This window comes from Falco peregrinus, chromosome 3, assembly GCF_023634155.1.
Source record: "Falco peregrinus isolate bFalPer1 chromosome 3, bFalPer1.pri, whole genome shotgun sequence".
NCBI classification, from domain to species: domain Eukaryota; kingdom Metazoa; phylum Chordata; class Aves; order Falconiformes; family Falconidae; genus Falco; species Falco peregrinus.
In genome coordinates, this window is record NC_073723.1 from 97,772,019 (window position 1) to 97,794,364 (window position 22,346).

At 39.5% G+C, this 22,346-nt stretch overlaps 1 protein-coding gene across 1 annotated transcript in view; it reads right to left on the minus strand.

The window, feature by feature from the left end:
* Positions 1-22,346, minus strand: part of CAP2 (cyclase associated actin cytoskeleton regulatory protein 2) — a 68,543-nt gene that overhangs the window by 36,142 nt on the left and 10,055 nt on the right. The window contains exons 2-4 of the mRNA XM_005235062.3: positions 20,880-21,004; positions 17,474-17,574; positions 57-134 (exon numbers count right to left, since the gene is read on the minus strand). Of these exons, the coding sequence (XP_005235119.1) occupies positions 57-134; positions 17,474-17,574; positions 20,880-21,003 (303 nt within the window). The 5' untranslated portion in view covers position 21,004. The remainder of the gene's footprint in view (positions 1-56; positions 135-17,473; positions 17,575-20,879; positions 21,005-22,346) is intronic.

Consider the following 22,346-nt stretch of genomic DNA (forward strand, 5'->3'; position numbering starts at 1 on the left):
AGGAACACAGCCTTTTTAATACACTGCTTCTTGAAATGCTAGGTCACTTTTCTTACCTCTTGAGGCTCTTGACATTGAGATGCTAACACCAGGAAAGATCTCTGCGCCTGGAAAGCAGCACGTACCATCTCTGCCTGTAACAAAAGGAGGAATATAAATTAAACTTTAGCCTGCAATCCCCCATACCTCTTCTTGGCAGCTCAAAGTCAAGTGTGACAGCTCAGATCTTTCTTGCTGCTTCTCATCTAAATCACAGCAATGCTGACTAGAAGAAATGTATTACAGTTTTGGCTTAGCTATAAATTTTTTTGAAGTCTAAGGTTAAAGTTCCCTATCTTCAGATAGGGGAGAAATGAGTTGATATGCAGTCTTTTGGTTATCGTTTATAAGATTAGTCACAGGAGGACTTAATTTTAACACTTCAGAGAATGTCTAGGGATTTTAATGGCAATGTTTATACTTGAGCGCATGATAACAACTTATCACTGCTGAGAACAGCAACCTGTAAACTTTCTGTTGAACAGTAACTTAGACTGTAGTGATGTTTAAGAAGAGTTGAGCTTGGCGTATTTGCTGAGGGGCTACGCTGTAATTCATTCCTTGCCTGTCCTCTGTGAGCAGATCCTAAGATTGATGGCTATGAGAGATGGTGGCTGAAGACTTCTGGGCAATTTTCCCCCTCCAGAACTCTAGAATTTGGGTTAAAGCGGCGTCTGACAGCATGTTTACATGCTAACAGTGTGGATGCGAGCTAAATCTCTGCACTCCCAGGTGTTCCCCACTGCTCAAATTTCTGGTCTGTTTGGTGTTTTTGAACACTACACATCTTCTGTACATTATGAACTATGTACCTTGATTAGAATCTAATTGCTATTTCTGTACCACCTATACCTCATTCAAGTGGATGAGCAGTGAGTAGGAGAAAGCATTACTGGTATAGGAAACAACTATTCATAAGTGATTTATATTGCTAAATAAAAACCAAAGCAAACCAAATGCTGCTAAGTTAATCTAATATGAATAGGTACACTTATAATCACTTTGTGAAAGAGTGGGGAAGCTCATGCTGCTTTTCCTTGGGGTTTCTTCAATCTATAAAGAAAACAGTGAAATTTTATACGCAGGCCTATATGGATGCAACTTAAAATACAGAAAAGTCAGGAAAATTGAAATTGTAGCAAAGTAAAACAGCCAAATTGTGTTTACTGATCTTAAAATGTAATGGCATGAATAAAACATAATCTGTTAGGATGAAAATTACTGCAAGGAAGACAGTAAAAGAGCCCAACTTGGACAGTATTTGCGGGGAAGGGGATATTATGGTCTGACAGGCTGAGATTTGGAAGAGGGTAATCATCTCTATAAATAGATGAAGAAATAAGTAATAAGGGAAATTGTATGAGTGTAGGAGACTTAAATTTTCCAGACATAGACGTAAATACCATCAATAATAACAAGGTTTAGATATTTTTAGACATTTCAGAAGACTGACTTTTTGGTTCAGAAATTCATACAACAACAAAATGAGTGCTATTTTTTTTTTTGTGTAAGGAGGATCTTGCAGAACAGCTGACCAAAACCTCATGTTCTAGGAGGAAGTGATTATGGATGGATTTGGTTCTTCTTAAATTGCAAGACTGACAAAAATAAATCTATAGCTAAGGCTTGGTGTCTTAGAATGGCAAACTTCTAGAAAATAGAAAAATCAGTGAATGAAGATGACTGGACTGAGGAATTTAATGATTTGAGTGCAGGAAAGGATGGATTTACATTAAGAATGGAAATAATCTATGCATGCTGGGCAGGAGGGAGAAATTGTAGGGAGGAGCTAGAGTCTCTGAATGAATAAATAACAAAAGAAAGGTACTAGGAAGAGGTACAAAATGCCCAAAGAATGAGAATAGACCTCGATTATCAAGGAGAACTTTCTTTCAGGCATTATAAAATACAGAAGCAAAGGAATGATGGATAAAGGCCTTGTTGAACTGTACCTTGCACAGAAAAGTAAAACAAAGCTGTATCTTTTTAACTACCAGAACAATAAAGAAATAAAGTGATTGAATGAGGCCATGGTAATGACCTGAAGGGTAAGCTGGGCATGCCTTCATTGTTCTTGATGTATAGGTTACCTGTTATTGAATACATGCTTTTCCCTAGTTTCAAGGAAGCTGATGTACATGAAGATATTGAAAGGACAGCTAAGGAGAATGATGATAAATCAATGGGAATTACATCATTTGAAAGGGAAGTCAAATATATGTAGCCTAGTGTGACAAAATCATTAGTCCATATTATTTTCGTTCTAGAGTACTGAAGACACTGGCAGATAGAAGCATAAGTAGAAAAGATTTTAAATATATATCAATTGGAGATAGTACCAGGTGAAAGAAGTATGCAATGATGGATTGGTCAAATATGTCCAAGAAGAGGGAGAAAAAGTGTATCAAGTGATTTCATGGCTGTTAATTTGACTTCAGCACTGTGCACATTTAGAACAGATTTGAAATGAGTGATTAAAAACACATGAAAATTAAAAATGGGAGAAGTTACAATGAGATTATCTGTGGTTAAAATCATTATTTCTGGGGATTATTTAGAGTTTTCTGTTTCTTAGACAAGAATAATGTGTCAGATCTAATATATTTATATATTATATGAAACACTTACTGAGGGTACTCATAGGAAACTATGCAAATTAGTATAAAAACTCTTAAGTTGGATAAGAAGCTGGATAAATGGAGACAACAACAGGGTATATTACAGACGGTGTTATTTGAGAGGAGGAAAGTTGCCAGTTGTATTTGTCAGGGATTAGTTTTAGGAACCACCAATATGTTTATTAGTGTACTAATAGCAAGAATTAGGTGTGCACTCATAAAATTCATGGGCAACACAAAGTTAGGAAGTTTTAATGTTGTCAAGAAGGACTCACTCATCACTTGAGAAGAGTAAGACAACTTTGTTGGCACAGGTCATATGCATAGGATAAAATTTAGCAGTCATCTCCCCCTCCCGCCCCTTTAAAACAACGCGTAATTTGGGATGTAAACACAGATTTAGTTAATTAGAGAAGCTGAAGACTAGAAAATGTAAGTATACAAGCCAGGAAGGTAGCTTTATGAAAAGAGCTTATGCAGTTCTGCAGTGGATGTGGCAAAACATTTTTAGTAGAGCTACGGAAGTTAGTACCATTGGAGAGGACATCCTCCAGAATTCTGTGTAAAGCACTAGTCATCTGTGTTAAATAAAGATGAGCTTAAATCAGAACTCATGCAGAGTAAACCTATTTGGATGTTTAGAGCAATGAGTATCTGTCACAGAAAGATAAATTTTAAGTTTCGCCTGTTTTGCTTAGCAACACATTGGCTAAGGAACATGATTTTTTTCTCATATGGAATGTAAGTAACAGAAGGAAGAGAATGGTAGTGTCAGCAATGATCACACAGATCTGTAAACTGGGTCATGAGTAATCATAGTCTCGAATTTAAAAGACTTCCAGCTATCCAAAAAGTGACATTCAGGAGGGATCTTCCAAATTCCTACAAAGGACCAGCATTATTTTAAGATAGTGCTTTAAATGCTGATCCAACAGATCATAAGCATGAGCAAAATGCTCTTAGACATAGAAAATTAAGATTGTTTTGTGAGTTCTTGTACATATACTGAGCTGGTAGCATCTATGAGGTTTGAAAACTGTGTCTATTTGGCACTTTGTTTACACTGCATTAAATCCATGCCTTTGCGTTCCCACTGGTCATCGTGTAGGCTGAGGAGGAATTTTTTCTCCACTCAAGAGTACAAAATAACAACTGGTTTCTTGTCTGATATTTCACCTCTTTCTGCTGAAGCACTGGAATTTGGTCAGAGCTGGAGACAGACTGTTGGATGATGTACCCTAAAAGACTGACATTCCTTGAGTATGCCTCATACATGTGTCTTGCTCATCTGGCTGATGTTAAAACTACTGTTGGATGTGGAATCAGGATGTACTTCTCTTGTATTACTCTTGTATGTTTATTACTCCTCCTTCTTTACTGCAGTGTGGCCAAGGCCACTTTCTCAAGATGTCTGGGAGCTTCGTTAAGACAACTGCTATTGAGGGCATCCAAACCATTGGTGACACTCTTTGAGTTACTTCTGGTGCATTAAAGGTGTGGCTTTTTGCATTTCATTATTACTCTAAATTTACTATAGGATGTTGGAAATGTTCAGTAGTCAGTGGACTAGATACTGATTGCAAGTCTTGTGCTATATGCCCAAAATTTATCCAGCCCCAAAAGTTTTTAGCTGTGTAGGGATCCGAGCACTCACATCCCTCACCTTTGAATTTAAATCTTAATCAACGGATCACACGAACACAGCTTTTGCATTTTACTAGCAGAATTTTAGAAGACTTCTGCCACATTAACTTTCTTCCTTCCCCAACAGCATTAAAAATGTCTGTCTGAGTTTTACTATTTCTGAGCATGTGGTACTTCTCTCCATGCATCCCATCAAAGTAATAGAAGAGCTTCTTTCTCATTAAGAATGCATTAGTTCAGTCTAACACCATTCCAGTTCTTTCTTTTAGTCTTTGAAATGTGACACTTCATTGCTACCTCCTTGTATTCAGCAGGCAGGCTGTCTAACTAAGCAGACAGCACTGTCTTTTTTATAGGGAGATGACTCTTCCATTAGACCCCCACATGCAGTGAAGATTAATGGGTGAAAATGGACCAGGGAGGGGTGGGTGGGTGGATTTTTGCCAACAAAAAGACTGCCATAGAATGTATCAGCTGAAACTTTTTCAGTTACTATGAATGATAATAATGAAACCTGAGTGTCAAAAATGGAGGGGAATCATGAGTAAATTTATCTGAGTAACCTAGACCATAAACTTGGTCTACCTGCAGGTAGAAATGGGCATATTTTGGAGCAACAGGTAATTGGCATCTAAAAACTTTGGGTAATCCTTTTGGCATTTCTGGGATTATGCACGGACACAGCAATCATCAGACAGATTCCTCAGTTGAGGGGAATTTTTTGAAGGCAGCAAGTTCCTCAAAGCATTTCCTACTTTGCTTTTAGCAGTTCGTTCTAGAGGCTGGAGGAGATTGCCTGTGACTGTGGACCTGCACGCCGGCACTGTGTGGCATTCCGTTCACCACCTCTGTTTCCCCATCAGTAAAGTGTGGAATGAAGTGTTTTAATCTTTTTCTCAGGTGTGTTTGATAGCTGACTTAGGTGACTGACATGGTTGAAAGAGCTCAACTCCGACATCTGTGCAGTGTCAGCCCAATTCCATTGAAACCCGTGGCTGACTGCCGTGAGGGTCCCCTCTGTCGCCATCGCAGTAACGGCACAGAAGACCCCTCTGCAGTTAAGCCTGCAAAAGCTGATGGGGGAATCATACGTATTTAGCAATCATCTTTTTAACAGCAACTTGTTTAACTTGCTGTGTCACAACACAATGCTGATTTTTGATACTTCTCAGAAGCCACTGCCTGAAAAATTGCCAGAGGCTCTGTGAGAGACGTCTTAACAGTGACAATGCCTCTGACCTGTCTGAAGCAGTGTGAGTGTGGATTCCACCCAAACTTGCCCTGTTTCAGATAGAGCAGACATAGATCCACTGAACCCGAAGCTTAAACTACCAGTTTGCTTTGGCAAAGTTCAGTTCTCTACAGCAGATGTGATCTTAGGATCTGTCTCTTTCTCATTTAAAATGTTTTATTCAGTGTAAGTTGTCCATCACTCTGGTATCCAAGCGGTAATAAATATAAATATTATTTATGTGACAACGGTTGAGTGAACTACGAGAAGAAATAGGGACGTGCATTCAGATCTTGAGTTACAAGTAAATTCAGTCTTAAAAAACAATAAAAAACCTAAATAGAAGTAAAACAAAAAAAGGATTCCCTAATGAAATTTAGTCAAGAAAATTACCCTATTGACCTGATAATATTAAATTTGTCGAATGTTATTATATTTAATAACATTCTTCCTCAGAGTCATAGCACTCAAAAGCAAAATGTAAATATCAGAATCCACTGGACTTCTGTAGTTGGAGAGTAATACAAATCTGCATATAAATACATGCTAACATTAACAGTGATAATTTGCAAATCAAAATACAGATCTATATACATTTTGGATTTCTAAAATACACTTTATGACTTACTTCGGAAAAAAAAATAGTGAAGAGGACATGAAGGAAAAAAATTGGCATTTAATGGTCCAGAGTTCTCATCGCAGTTTCTGCAGAAGTAATCTTGGGTCCTTTGGGTTTAGCAAAAGACACCAATGACTGACAGCAAATGACAACTACAGATGGAGCTTCACTGTTATGAGCAAAGACACCCATCTTTCTCTAGAACGGACAGTACTGCCAGAGGAAGAGGAACAGTTTGTCTTTTAAATTTTGCTTTGAAGAGCCTCTTCAAAGTGAAGTGGCAAAGTGGCTGGTGGCTGGAAAGGAGAAGCAAGAAATGGAAAAAGAATAGAGTTTAGATTAAGTATGGGGCTGCCATAGAAACTATCCAGGCCAGCTGAAGAGACTATTTATTTTGTACAGCTAATTGGCTGATAGAGGTTTTTTTAAAACTGGGCCAAATGCTGAAAAGTCTGTGGCAGTTCTCCAAACAGAGCACTTTTTATACTGGAAAAGGAAAAGGAAAGAAAGCAAAAACCTGTCACCTTTCTCTTACTGGTCCACGCAGAAAACAGGGTTGAAATTCTAGTCAAAATTGAAGTAAATGGGAGATTTGCCATTGATTTTGAAGGAGCCAGAAAGCACCCCAGATATTTTCCTTTCTGTTTTCAGACAGATACATTTAACTACCACCAATCAGCTGTCCTCTGTTAGTGTTTTCTTTTAGTGTTTTTCAGCCTCCATGGCTATGTCTATATTAGGGAATTTTTGCTCAAATTTCTCAGCATTGTTACTGTCTGTTCAGTACCAATCTGAGGCTATATCAGTGCTGGTCTCTCCAGCTGTTTATATCTGCCAGTGTATTAAACACTGTGTCATGTAACTGTGCACAGTGCTAGCCAATATTACTTCTTTGTTGTTTCAGAGTAGCATCTGTATCGAGGTGTGGTGGTTTAACCAGGACACCAGATTCATTAACTTTACCTTTTGGTAAGCTTGACTGTGACCTAAACTACTCAGAGCTCTTACCTCTGCTGGAGCTCAAATCACATTGGTCTTAAAGATCTTTCAGTGCTAATGACATAAGACAGACAGAATTGTTTGGGGTAAATCATTGCTGCCGTTTTATCCTCCATATGAAACAAACTGTACAGATGTACTGGAATAAAGGGGTATTTAAAGCCACAACAGCTGTTTTTACATTAATTACAAAATTATTGCCTTAGATAAAAAATACACCGGTTCTGCATCTTTTGAACCAATAAAATTTACCCCAGTGTTCCAGAATTTCCTCTAAGCTGGCCCAGTTTTGGATGACATGAATTGTTCTGATAGATCTCAAGGACTGTTAACTTTTAAACCTAATGAATACTATTCAAATTTCAGCTTTGTTAAATAATTAATTATTAATCTTGGTAGTAGAAGAAGTCTGTCACTGTTTCAAGTAGATATAAATATTTGGCTGCAGGGCCATTGCAGCTACTGATTATTGCCAAGTGAAGCAGCAGGTGATCATGTTCTCCCAAAACTTCTCTAATAACCTCCACCCACCAGAGAAGAAGAGCAAGTCCAGACCAGACCTCTTAACCAGCTGATGCTCTCCTAAAGCTCAGGCTGCTTTTGTCTCTTTCAGATTCACAAATCCTTCATGAATCTCTTTTACAACAGCCAAAAATCTGCATCTCTGTTAACCCCTGTTCATTACAGCTTTTACATGGAAGTTCCATAAACAGATGTAATGTATTGATAGTTAAAGATTCCAGAAGATTCAGCATAGAAAAATACTGAGAATTGTGTGCTAAAAGTCTACACATTACTGAAGATGTGGCCAATTTACAGACTAAAGGGTTTTTTGTTTTCAATACCATTCTTTCCTGAACAGTTCGGAAAATGTTCAAGAATTCAAGTTTGCCATTTACATTGCAGACTGCTGCCTTCTGCAAAGAGTCAGTCACCTGCTGGAGATTTCAAAGCTGCCTCAATGCACAGCACACAGTCATGGATCTGCATTTAAAGGCCTCCACATCAGTAGAAGATGCTATTGGCACATTGCAACACCTGATCTCCTAGTCCCTGGTGCTTATCTATGGACTGGACACCCCCAAAATTGATTGTCAGCTGTGTGGAATTTGTGCTGTCATGTGCTGCCTTTATAATATGGAATTAGCAATAATCATAGAAACAAACAGCTGATAAAAACAGCCAAATATTTTAAGGACAAGCATAAAAACATTTTAAAAATGAATGGCTTCTCTACAGCGCAGAGGATACATCACTAGAATCTATACTACGCCACCATTGTTGGTTGGAGTTTCTAATAACCAAAGACTGTGTCACAGTATATTTTATGAGCTTTAGTAACAGTAAACAGCTTTTAGTAACCTCTTATGAGTAACAGCAAATAGTGATCAGTTGGTTTTGACCTGCCTTCAATTCGTCCCCAGGACTCCCGAGGTGAAAGGCTAACACTGTAAAATAATGACAACTCAGAAAAGTATACAGTTTTCCAGGGGGGAATTACTTTACCTAAGAACGTTAGGGGAATATCCTTTATAGCACATGCCAAAGGTTATGCCATGGCAAAGTTGTAACTGTTTCTGAGTAAGTATTAAGGAGAGTAGATCAAAAGCGCCCCAACCTGCACAGGTGTTTCTGGAAGTTAGCTACAATCTTCCCAAGAGAGCTCTTACAGCTAGCTCTGCATCCTGAGCAGCCTGCAAAAGCAAGCAGGTTTCTCAAAGAGAGATGGGAAAAGAAAACCAACTCACTTCAGGATTTCATTAGAGAACAGATAATGTGTAAACAGAAACAGTAAAGTTTCACAGACTTTCAAAGCTTCTAGTTTCTACTATTCCTCCTCTACTAAGAGCTACATTCTGTACCTCTGAAAGCATCTGAAAGTCCAAACTTTGGCTGTTATCAAGATCAACCGTATTTTAAATTCAGGTTCCTTTCCCCCCCCCCCCCCCCCCCCCCCCCCGGACATCTGAGTTCAGAGTTCTTTGGAGGGCCTGGTTGCCTGTATCAAGGAATTATTTGTGGGGAGACCTCATTTCCCCGTGAAAAGGCAAACCTACATTTCCTACATGGAACAAACACTGTAAACCAGCATCATCAGACAACCACAGAGACCTCAGGGACCTGCAGGTCTCCTTGCCATCTGTACAATCACGGTTTTGCCTGCACTGGCTGCAGGCACTCCAGTCATTTCTCTGATGGGCTGTTTTGCCCTCAAGGTCTGCTGCTAAGCAGCCCCACTCACTATCCTCAGCCATTCCCTCAGAAGCCCTTCTCAGTGAAGGTCCAAATCCGTGCTAAGGGAATTTCAGAACAGGCTTTACAATTTCACAGGCTTTAGGATCTCGTTCATGTGTCCCTGATTTAACAAATACAAGTTCTAGGAAGTTCAGATGCTTATTTCTGTAAATTAAAAAGGTGACAGCACTTGTTGAGGTTATAACTTCATCAATATTCTCCTAACAGTGCTCACTGGGCACCCTGCTGAGCAGCTGATTTGACTTTCCGTGTCCGACAAGTACCAGATGCCCTGATAAAAAGACTGGAGAACCATCGGTTTCTAAGAAATCGCACTATCTTTAGAAAGAGAGCTTGGATAAATAGGTTTTTACATTGAGATGGCTTTGTGTATGTTCTGCCTGTCACGCATTTCAGGACAACTGGTGACAATGCCCAACTCATCCTGCAAGTAGTCCCACTGAACGCCCTGAAAGCAACTCAAAGGCTAAAAGAGCCAGAATTAGTTTCCTCGTAACTTCACTTTTATCACCTTGGAAGAATCACAGAACCTGACTAAAATGTGCTAACGTGGAAGGAAGTTCAAAGCTTAAATCTGACACATCTATAATGATATTTAAGGTTTCTTCCCACCTGAACCATGCTTTACTTTTCAGAGGTGCTAAATACCAAAATGCTACATTTACTTGGAGAGGGGGCCTCAGCCTCTCTGTAAGGCAAAGTTATCTACATGCACAGTAATGACTGAAAAGCAGATCTGACCTAAGGTGGTTTTTTAAACAGAACATGGATTGGGGCAACAAGAAAGAAATTTTTCATCCTCAAAGATCTACTTCAAGATCCTAAGTCAATCTTTTTATTATAGCTCTGGGATTTAGAATAAAACATACAATTAAACTTAAGAAACAAAATAGCAAAAACTAAACTGCTTTGCAGTTCATATTAATTATGGAAATATATAGTTCAATTTATGGATGTCAATAGACTAACAGAAGTTAGCAGTGACATGACATGGTTTAATCTATCCTAATGGACTCTTCAATATTCAGAAATCTGGCCATATTGATCATGCAATTCATACTGAATAGAAAGAGGCAATACACATTTGTGGCCACATTCTACCCTCATCATTCCTGACAGCACTCCCAGCTTATTTAAAACAACATTCAAACCGCACATTGGTTTCCCTTGTGGCTTAATTCTCATTATTCACTGAACTTCTTTTTGCTAGAAACTGACTGAAGAGCCAGATTCTGAGCTCATTGTTTGGTTTTTTGCTGACTGCAGTGAACAGCCTTCTCAGTTTCCAAGCCCAGCATTTCTATACACTCAAAACAGTTGCAACCACCAACTAGCAAAATAAAAGCAGGTCAGGGATGGGGAGGCAGGATGAGTGAAAAGAGTGTGCACGTGCTTTTTAGAAAGAATGAGACTGAAAATTAATAAAAGATTTGCTCATAGCCTGTAGCAACAAATGACATCAATTAAGCATGGGAGATATGTGTCCCAAAACAGAAAAGAATGAAAAAAAAAAAAAAAGAATATTCATGGATGTGCATTTCTCAGCTTGAAATAGATGTGCTTAAACAATGTTACTATTCCAACTTGAAAACTCATAATTCTTCACAAGAGATACAGGAACCATGAGCACTGATGCCAGCAAAGAGAGTTTTCAGTCACAAGAGGTTCATGCTGGTGACAAAAGCAGGGATACTGTCTATCTGCTCCCCTGTCTTGGTCTTCCTGATGGATCAAGATGGTTTAATTTGCCAGTGGTTCACTGGAAATTAGTGTTGTGAGAACCACAGACCTTACTGTTCTGAGGCTGAACGCCTGAGATGACTGCCGCCTGTGCCCTCCCAATCCTGGACTGCTTTGCATCAGTGAGAAAAGTTAAAAGTCTGATTATCTTACCAAGGCTTCCTCATGGGCCTTGGATCTCTGCCAACTCTCCGTCTCCAATCCTTCCTAATAAGTTGCTCCCAATTTTGCACTGACAAGTGTCCTAGGCCATGACTTTGCAACAGGCTCTTTGAGACACTCACACTGTATTTGTGGTGGTGAGTGCAGCTGGTCCACACACTAAAGCTACCTGTCATTTAGCTGGCTAATTTAGCCATGTGATTTTATCACCTTATGATTTTTGGTTAAGATGACACGGTGGTTTTCAACCTGTGGGACACATGCCTCTAGTTCTATACACTACTTCTCCTGGAAAACCACCAAGAAAAACAGGCTTCCTGTCAGTAGACTCAATTTTGCTCTTAAAGGGCTTCAATGAAGAATTTTTAGAGGATAGCAAAATTAGCATGAGCTACAGCATGTGATCAGTTCTGATTTAGACTTCAAATGGCTGAAAATATATTGTATGCCTTGATTAATTGCTCCAATCATTAATTAAATTAATTGGTAAAACATGGACCTTAAATCTAGTCTGAACAGTGATTGAGGAGTATTCTGAATTCATCTGGTCAATTAAAAAAGCCCTTCATGATTGGAATTTTTTCATATGAGCAAGTTATCCTTTAACATTTTCTTGGGCAAACATGATGGAGTTTTCTTTGGTTTCCCATTCCACATAAGGTTACCCACTCAAATCATTCCGATACCTTTTCCCTGGCATTCTTTGGAGATCAGAAAATCCCACCGTACTGAGTGACCACCTTCAGGTATCACCCCTGCTTTCAGGGGCTGAGTTTTAGACCCTTACCCATATAATGGTTCCTGATCAACTGCACCACTCTGAAATCAACACAGGTACTACGGGGTTCAGTCTGGAACTACTCCATATGCAAAAAAGCCCCATGAAAACAGGTTATGAAGAACTGTTGACAGCTTTGACTGTTTGCGTTTCTGATTTCTTATGTTTCTGACTGAGGGAATGCCATATGGAACGTTCTCATATATTCCCGCCCCCACCCCCCTAAATTTACAGGTGCATGTTTCTAATGCCAGCAATACGCAACTAAATGCCCAGTATCGGCCACCACGGCATGTATTTTTCAATAGAGTCTGTTCGACTTTTGTCTCTTCCTTCCTTTTTAAATAAAAAGAAAAGCAAGGGGTATTTCCTGCAATGTCGGTGTCAAGAAACTAACAGCCTCATCCAGCCCCCATCCAAATTAATGGAAAATCTCCCACTCTTTCAGGGGGTGCTGGTCTAGACTTGCAACAGACAGGTTCTTCATACTCAGGAGCCACGTTCGTTCCCAACAAGGTGTCTTACAGTCAGACAGGTGCAACCACGTCTGCACACCACTGAACCTGACCCAGTAAATCCTGCTTGGTTTGGAAGCCAGATCCAATCCCTAGGCCACAAGTGAAGTCATCCTTTGGAACAGAGCAATCAAAAGCTGTAAAGCTCCTAAAAATGCTACCACTTGGCTACATTGTGTATATTACATTTCCATCTCTCTTGTCATATTAAAATAAAATAATGACATATTAAAAAAAGCTAACATTCTTTATTGCTTTTGTTAGGAAGTATCTTGTAGTACACATACAGGTGAGAAATGTAGTTGAATTAGCATTACAAAATCAACATTAATATTGATAGATTTCCAAAGTTGCTTTTTTAGTTGATGATTATTTGTGGTTTTCTTCAGTTTTGGTGGATAGCTGTACTGTTTTCTACAATTAGTCTCTTTCTTTCAGCTGAGTGCACTTTGTATGCTATAAAAAATGTTTGTCTTTTTATTCTTTTTTTTAATGTATTTTGTTTTTCCCAGTCCTGCAGTAGCTACTTGGTTTGGTGTTTATTGCACGTAGCAGAAAATACCTATCACAGAAATGCAAAGGCAGTCTGACAGCAAGCTTCTCTTCGGGCATGTTGACATCATCCTCCCCTCTGAGCTCCAATTCAACTTTCAACACAATGCCTAAAACTGCACAGCCTCTGGGCACAAAAGATGAACACGAGAGTACACTTGTGCATTCTGTTGCCCTGTAAGCAAATTGCCTTGTTAATGAGGAATCAGTCAAATAATGGGTTTGATAGTCTGTTTAGATTAGCTGAGATAAAGTGCAAAAGTGTTTTTTGGTGTATCGCAGACAGCAGCGCATCCTGTTCAGAGTTCAGGGCTATGAAAGTCATTGGCTAATTCTTCAGTGTCTCTCACAAGAAAAGAAAAGACACAGCTATTTCACGTGTAATAACTACTTTTTGGAAAAAATGAGGACACTAGGATTTTTTAACTTTACTGACAGGCCAAACCGGAGCTGCACTTTGCAAAGTGCATGTAACTCCTGCTTTCAGTTGTCTGTCTGTATTTACATGGGCTATGCCTGGAAGGAGGAGAGAAGAATGCCCTTGCTTTCATATACTAGATAAGGAACAGAAACTCTGTGGGTACGTGCATATGACCAACGTTTGTGGGGTGAACCCTGCTTCCCCTGCTCAGGATGATAACAAATCAGTGCATGCACACAAAGAACCCTGCCTACTGGATAACACGCTGTGAATTACTGCTCTGTGCTATCTTGTTCGTGTAGTCATACATGTAATGAATTCTATCTAAATTCTCTTCCAGTAAGGAGCAAGCTAACTGACAGCCATTTTATTTCTGTATGCTCCAAGCTGGTTGTCTGTCTGAGCTCTGCATTGCAGCAGCTGGAAGTTGATGGAAGAGGGAAGGGAAAAGGCACTGTATTTCTACAGTTTTCCTTTCCAAGCTAAAGAGCTTGGATGAGAGAAGAGGGAACATAACCGAATCACTCAGACAATCTGTTCTTTCAACCGGTGGGGTTGAAAGGTTGAAAGACTTTTACAAATAACGATTAAAAAAAAATGGCAAGTATTAGTTTATGTGACAGGAAGGCTGTAATTCTGCTCTGCTCTGTTCCACATAAAATACTAAAATATGGAAATTTTATGTTATCTGTCCTCTCTTGTAGAACGAGTACTTTTTCTTCTTATCATTACGTCTCATCTGGTACGTTATTCAAACTCAAGCCAAAGTATTCCACTGCTTGAGATATCACATAAACAAAAACAACGTGAAGAAGCTCATAATAAACACATCACAAAAACCTGCTTCTTGGTCTTCTAAAATCTTGCTTGCTTTGCTTTGACAGGGCAAACAGCCCATCAAACCTGCTTGACCAGCTTCATCACTGGGACACAATCTGAAGGTAGACTGTTCTTCCACAGGCAGCCTTTTGTCATCCTCAGCACATTTTCTGTAGCGGCGGATGCATCTGGGCATTGACGGGACTCAGGTCTCTGTGATCCAGTGATCAGCCAGTGCTATCCTATCAGCTGGATGTAAGAGAAGTGCCTACAGTCTAGACTCACAGTCCATTTTACACCGCTTTTGAATTTCCCTCATTCTGACAGAAGAATGGTTCAGTGTTGGCACACATGATGAGTCAGCTTGAGGGCTGTTATAACCTGTAATAGTTGGTGACAGCCTCCAAGACACTGGTATGTCAGGCCAGGGACAGCTGGTTGGCAGCAGTCCTGGCCATACTCACTCCTTCACTGACTTCACATGCTCTACAGTTATGACACGGACAGCAGAAAATGGTTTCATCTCTGCCTGTAGGGAACTTTGTATTTCATAGAAATTGCCATATAATGACCAGATTTTTATTCCACTGTGACAGGACAGGAAAAGGATCTCATCTTAGCCATTCAGGATAATTTGTTTTAAATAGGTGAAGTAAAAACCCTAGTCATTCTGTCTTTTTAAAAGTGGTTAGTTTCTTTAATGCAGTTGACCTCGGAGATTCACCACTGCAGGTACTGTAATTGGAATGAGAAATATGCAACTCTCAAGACTGAGTCTAAGCAGAACTCTTCTTTGATAAACTAATCTTTGTAAAATCCACTGTGCTGCTGTGTTTGATGAGCCAGGAGCTAGCTATTTGTTCTTTTTATTTTCTTCTCTTTCAATAGATGATTTAGAGTTCAGTATGCTGAAAAAATAGGAACGGGGCTCCCCAACAGATATTAGTTATGGCTGTATTCTTCCTTTTGCTAGAAAAAACCCCCACACAATCCTTACGGCAATCAGCATGAAACACATCATGTTAAATCCCTCATTTCTTTAGCATAATATGAAGTCTCTCTTTCTCTCATATTACCATTCTGGTCAGTCAGGTATGTGAGGTTTTTCTAGGCAACAGGTGTTTTTTGAAATAAAATACAACCTTCCCTTCAGCTCATTATGTGAAAGAGACAGCAGCTGCAAGTATAATGCTGAGGACACATGGTCTATAAGACACCCAGAAGAAAAATACTCCTTGTTCCACTTGTTAAGGTAAAGCACAGATGTTGCTTCAGTGATAAGCATGAGCATAAGGCAACCACAGTCTGCTTCATGTTGTAAATTCAGAATCTAACATTTCAGAATATTTAGTAGGCTGCGATCAGAATCACTGGTTTCTTTATGTAAGGAAAAGTTGTTTATGGCTAAGCTCATAGACCTAACAAATACTCCTTATCCAGTTTGGATTACACTATCATCAACAATATGCTAGGGACTATCCACAGACTTGGCAGATAAATTATTAATAACCTTTTACATAGACTCAACTATGAGTATCAAATAGTGACAAATGCATAAATTAATACACTTACTGATTTAAACATTGACAGTGTATATTAAAAAGGTTTTAGTCATTTAGAATGTTACATGCAATTTTCTTCCCTGCTTAGTGTTGGTACTAAGGCTATTTCTGTATCGTTCAGATCTAGACTGTTGAGAAATCACCTGCAAAATAATGGTGTCTAATTAATATAATAACCAAAGCTAGAACTGATCCTTTCTGGGGAGCAACTGCCTGTTCAGCTAGGGTGACAATTCCCCCCACCCCAGTTTGTTAATTTTCTCCTAATTTCTTTTAAGAACAATGTACATGTATTGTAGCTTACAGTATAGCTGTTAAGATGAAAAAGCTTTTTCAAATAAAAAGGAAGTACAGTATTTCCTTAGAAACACAAAGATCCTCTAGAATTTCCTGATCGCCCTACTCCCTCCAGTTTTCTAGGCCTAACTAGGTCAGAAACTCTACCCTACCAACAGCAGCATATAACACCACAGAGAAAACAGTTCACAGAATAATCCCGGAGCTCTGGCTCTGGGAGTAGACTGGTTACTTTGGCTGTCTTGCAAAATATTTATGCTGGCCTTGCAACATAAGTCCCAGCAGCTTGTAGGACTGCATGTTTTTCTGGCTACAGTGTTTGTTATGTAGAGCAGCAACTGCAATGAACTGGGAAATGTACACATGGAGAAGGGCCTCACGGCATGGCTCTCCTAGAAAAAGTCAAAAGGTTCACACTCCTCAAACGGACACACAGCTCAAACTGACCCTGGCTCTTTTGTGTGTGGGGTTTTGTGGGGTTTTTTTGCAAAATCTATATTGGTAAGCTGTTGGTAAGATGAGTCCATCCTTTGTCGTTCTATTACCACCAGTTTTAGAGAAGACAGGCTTAAAAAATAAAATGAAACAAACAAGCTCTTATCAAAAGATATTATAAGGTTCCAAAGTAATTTCATCATGAAAATGATAGCGTAGCACTTCCTTTCTGTGCCATAAGTGGAAAAAAAGGGTCATTTAAATGACATACTCATTTTTTAGTTTGCTATGTTGTTCCAAAGGAAAAAGGTGTGAGTAATAAAAACAAGCAATCAAAGAACAAAATCTCTACATTAATTGGAATGATGATACATATGCCTAGAAGACAACCACAAGAAGTTATCACTGCTCGGACCCACCTATTGTTTGCTACTCGTTTGTTGACTCACGTTCTTAATTGTGTCCCTGTCCTGCAAAGGGCTTAGCGGCCAACAGGACAATTCAGATTGCTTGTGACTGAGAATACTTAAATATTTTGTGTACCATGGTCTTCAACCTCTGGTGCTGTAGAAGGGGAGCAGTCTCTTCTTATGAATCCATACAGCTTTTTGCCCTTCCTGAACCAACTATCCTCAGTGTGTCATTCCAGGTTGTTACTACTACAAGAACTAATAATTCAGAATACTGCTATTAAGATTCTCCTCTACTCAGCAATCGGAGATGATCACACAGATTCCAAGACTTGTACACTAATATCACTGTGACAAAGTTTGAGTAAATACTCACATGTGTCTTCACGTCACCTTCAAGAATCTTGCTGTACCTGAGAAACTCAGCAACACTTCCATTCAGCAGCCTATCAAAGGCTTCAACATATGGTGCTATGCCTATAAAAGAAGAGCATTCCATTATAATGAGTTCATAAAGTACATAATGCATAGGACATTCCTTTGCAGCAGATGGAGGAGAAATACCATAGAAACAGGGGAAATTGCTCTAACTTAATTTCTGCCATATTCATTGATTTTTATACCACCCACGCATTCCTGAAGATCTTTGTATTGTTTGGTGGCTTTTAATAGCAAGCAATGCAACTTCCAGTAAGATAAGAGACTTTAGACTGGCTTGACAGTGGATTTATGCAGTGAAACGTGGCTTTGTAATCTCCTTCTTTTGTTGTCTGACCTTGCAAAACTGTCGCTGGATAAAGAAAGCTCAAACGAGTCTTCTAGATGACACATCCCATTTACTATATATATATTCTATACATTCCAACAGAGGAATAAAAATTCTATTTTCTATATGGTATACACAGCAGTTTCCCAATCAAGTGGACAATCAGAAAATGCAGATGAGACTCAGTTTCTTATGCACCTGGCTTCTAAATGGCTTTATGTGGTACCTTTCAAGACAGCAAAAGTAATCTTTCCTTGGACGCTTTCCAGCCCTCCCTTTACTCCCTGACATATCCTCTGGTCTTGTCTATGCCTCAGAACCTTTGCCAGGTCCAGCATGAGTGATGCATGTGTGAATTTATGGCATCTGTAGTATCTGAGAGACCAAGGTTAAAATTCTTCCCAGCCTCTCTCCCTCATTAATGAAGCCTGAAGATTGCTCTGAAGAGGTACAAGGCTTTCCCCAGCGAGTTTGCTTTTAACTTTTTGGCACTATATGACAATTGTGTCCAAATTCATAATCTTGAAAGCCCTCTTTATTCCACAAGAGTCATCTGGCTCCTTGACAGAAAAAAGAAAGGCTCTGGCAATTGGAGTTTGCAATGGCCTGTGTGAAAAAAACATGTAGTTAGTCAGCTAGGCAGGATTTCAAGGCTCCTTTTGTTCTTTTGATGTCACTCACCTCTAATTCTGAGGAATTTCTGGGCTTTCTTCCATATTAAGTGTTTGTGTGTAAACCCCTCAAATGACCAAGTGTACGAAAGGTTTTAGTTGTGGAGATGCTTTCCAAAGCCCATTTATGTTCTTTGTCACAATCTGTGTGTGTCTCCAAGAGAATCATTGTAACCTTTTACTTTAGAGCAGAGTTTTAAATAGCAGTTCGCCAAATGGCAATTGTCCTATGCAAAACTAGAAAGCAACTATGCTATTTTTTGCTATTCAATACAGCTAACTCCCAGGAGCATTTATTAGAATTTGCTGTGGGCCATGCAGAGCAATTGAATGATTAGTTTGCAATCCCGCTGTTGTAATGCCATTTAGGAAAACAGTGAAGGTACAGTTCTCCCATCCTCCTCGTTATTTTGTTGTTTCTGAAAAAGTATTAATTGAAAAGCCAAGGTTATTTTTTGTAATAATTCTATTTATGGAATGGCCTTTTAGGGGGAGGGTCATGGTAGAAGAAAGCAATATATCTCCATTTCCACTAGAGACTTAAAAGGTCACACTCTGGCTGAGTGTCGGTTTTAAAGGAGAGCAAGAAAGAGAGACCCGTTCTGTAAGACTGTCAACTCTGCAGTTGCTGTGGAGGTTGTATGAGCCTCTGCAGAGGCGCAGTAACACAGCCATACAGAACAGTGTTTGTGGCACCACGTGTGTATCAGTTGCCCAAACTGAAGAACTGGTAGAGTCTTTCCTAACTGCATCAGCAAAAGCTAATTCCCGAGCCTCCCCCCATGTGAGACAGTGGCAAGTGCCAGCTCACCTTAGCTTCTTACTGCTGTCTCCCAGTGGCTGTGTTTTACAACCTCGCTCCAACAAGGTTTGCCACTTGACTACTTCTAGGGATCTGTTGGGGTTTTAAGGCTCTGCTTCCCTGTGGGGGGAACCTTTCCACTTAACTGAGCTCTTAGCTCAGGCCATGGATATAGCAGTTTTCATGGAAGCACCTCACGTGTGAGTCCATCTGTTCTGAAAGCAGCCCTGATTCTGCAATACTGACCTGTGGATTAATATAGAGATTCACCTAAATGGATTTATTATAGGATTGAAGCCTGTGTTTTTTAAAAAGACAGATTTCCTAGTAGTGATTGATTTATGTGTCAGTTTGTAAACAGACCGTGTTTCTCCATGACTTCGCCATGGTTTACTAGCTGTCTAGGTTTTCTTTGGACTGTAAGCATTTTATTACTGAAGCTTACTGAAGGCTGCTGGAAGATGCTCCCTTCCTGCCACAGAAACACGCTGCTCTCAGTCAGCTGCTCCACAGCAGCTGCCAGTGTGTAGGCCCATGGCACACACGACTGTGGGGAAGATCCCTCGCATGTGTTGTGTGGTAAGGGCTGGCATACAGGGACAATAAAGCAGCTGACATACACTGACTTGCTTCTGTGTCAGTAAGGAAGCTGCCTGCAACTTTCTGCTTCTTCTGCAGCTTCTCTACAGCAGCTGAGTCCACGCTCAGATGTGCTCTTCTCTGGACAATGCAGGAAAGAGCCAAGGAATACAGAAAGCAAAAGACACAAAGCTAAAAAGAAAGAGATGCATGTCAGGCTTCTGGGTGAAAAAGAAAGTTCTGGAGAAAGGAAAGGGCACCTCTATTCCATCAACATTAGAACTGCCATATTTATGAGGTTATTTACCCTCTAAATTCCAGGAACAACAAAAAAATTAAGGAGTGAAAAAATATGATTTGTCAATATGATGTGAATAAATGAAGACAGATTTTTTTGGTGCTTTGGAGATCCACTTGAGAAGGGGGAGCTCAAGAGGTAGCAGTGTAAGGCCATGGACGTGTGGCAGCCCTTAGTAAGCAAATGCTTATGAACAAACTCGTATTTGTTTAAGGATATTAAACAATTAAATAAAGTAGGTCTGCACTGCAAAATTCAGAGACATAGCAAATTAACTCCGTGTTTAGATTGGTGACTTCTTCAGAAGTATTTATGCTGTAAAATTTGGGGATGTCTCATTTCTTCTGCTAACTGGGCTCAAGCAGACATCTTCATCTGGTGAGTTACCTACAAACAATGTAAGTCCTAAAATGGAAAAGTGATAAAGCTTGAAATATGGATAGTATTTTTAAGAGGCTAGTCAAATTTTGAATTTTCTAGGCTCTATTAATTTAGAATTATGCATATGACTAAGCTTGCCACATGGCATGTCTAAATTGAATTTTTAAAATACCTTTGATACAGACTTCATAAGGGGTGGGATTGCACTCCCTCTTAAAAGACAAACACATGTACTACCTGCAATTTCTTAACAAGAGAATTGGCATTTCAAAAAAACAGACTTACTTCCATTGACTCCATTGATGGCATCACACTCCATTCCACCAGATCCGTGTGAATCTGAAAATAATGATTCAAGTCGAGTCACTGCTTTCTCCAGTCTCTCCATCAAACCATGAGTCTCTGCCATTCTGAAATTAAGGATAGAAACAGCCCATGCTTTACTTCATGTTACAGTTCTGTTCATCTTGTGGCTTTACCTTTCATCAGCCTTTATGGTAAAACTCCTGGGTTTTAAGTATTGTCTTTCTGGCATATAAGCAGTTGCAGCGAAGCAGCTGACATACGGTAACTTGCTTCTTTGTCAACAAGGAATATGATCTGTACTCAGCCCCGTGTTTTCAATATAAACAGCAGACTCAAAGCACTGCTAGCGTAGCTTTGCACAGCCCATATGTGGACAGTTCATGACAAATATATGCATACGGTCCCAATCAGATATTGAGATGACTGAAATATTTATAAACGTAAATGGTAAAAACTACACCTACAACGATTTGCATCAGCCATTTACAGATGCAGAAACAGAGACACAATTAATACTTGACTAAAGCCAGACTTTAAATGCATACCTTCTAATTTTTTAAAAGATACATTCTGAAATTTGCTTCAGTGTTTTAGGCTTTGTAGTAAGACTCAGCCACTTTATTGAAGGCTATAAAAGAAGCCAACAAGGTCTTCTGTTCATTCTTCTAGTATGATTTCCCATCACCTATTTTTTTCTTACAAAAGTACCTGATGTGAATCAGTGTTTCCCCAGCTTTTTAAATCAGGTGCTAATTAACCTTTGGAAAGAAAAAAAAAAAATATCCAGGGGCTGGCTTGTGCAGTACTGCGCCAGTGCTTTTGATTGCAAAAGAAATAGAAATTAGGCTAAATTTTTAAGAACTCACACATTTCTTTCCCCACAATATGATTATCTGCTTTCTTACATGTGAGGAAGTGTAGGCATTGACATTTTTGAATACTGGCCAATGGCTCAGAGAACACAGTGCTATATACATCTCAGACTGAGAAACAGTTATATAAGCAAAGACAAAGTTCTGTTTAAATCTCCTGTCATTTAATATAACACGTTTAAGGCACACGTTCCTCTCTACTCAAGGTTGTGTTTTATTCTGCTAAGTGACATACAGCTGGGGGGGTGTGTGATCTATGGCTCTAGATTAATGTGATCCACGCTAGGCTACGTCCCCCGCCAGCACTGGGGTGTAGGGGCAGATGTAGGGGCAATGGGGGGACTCGCATCCCCAGCTGGGGCAAGCAGGTTGTCAGCAGCTCTCCCGGCATCCCTCCCCTGTGGCACTCTGCCACAAGACATTGATTGCTGTATGGCTTGTAGAGTAGAAAGGTTAGGCATACCTGGAATATAGGTGTAACTGTATTAGTTCCCAATGAACAGCCTGCTAAATGAGCTAGCGTTTCAGAGATACCAAAGCTTAATAGTAGATTCCAATCAACTGTGCAATACTA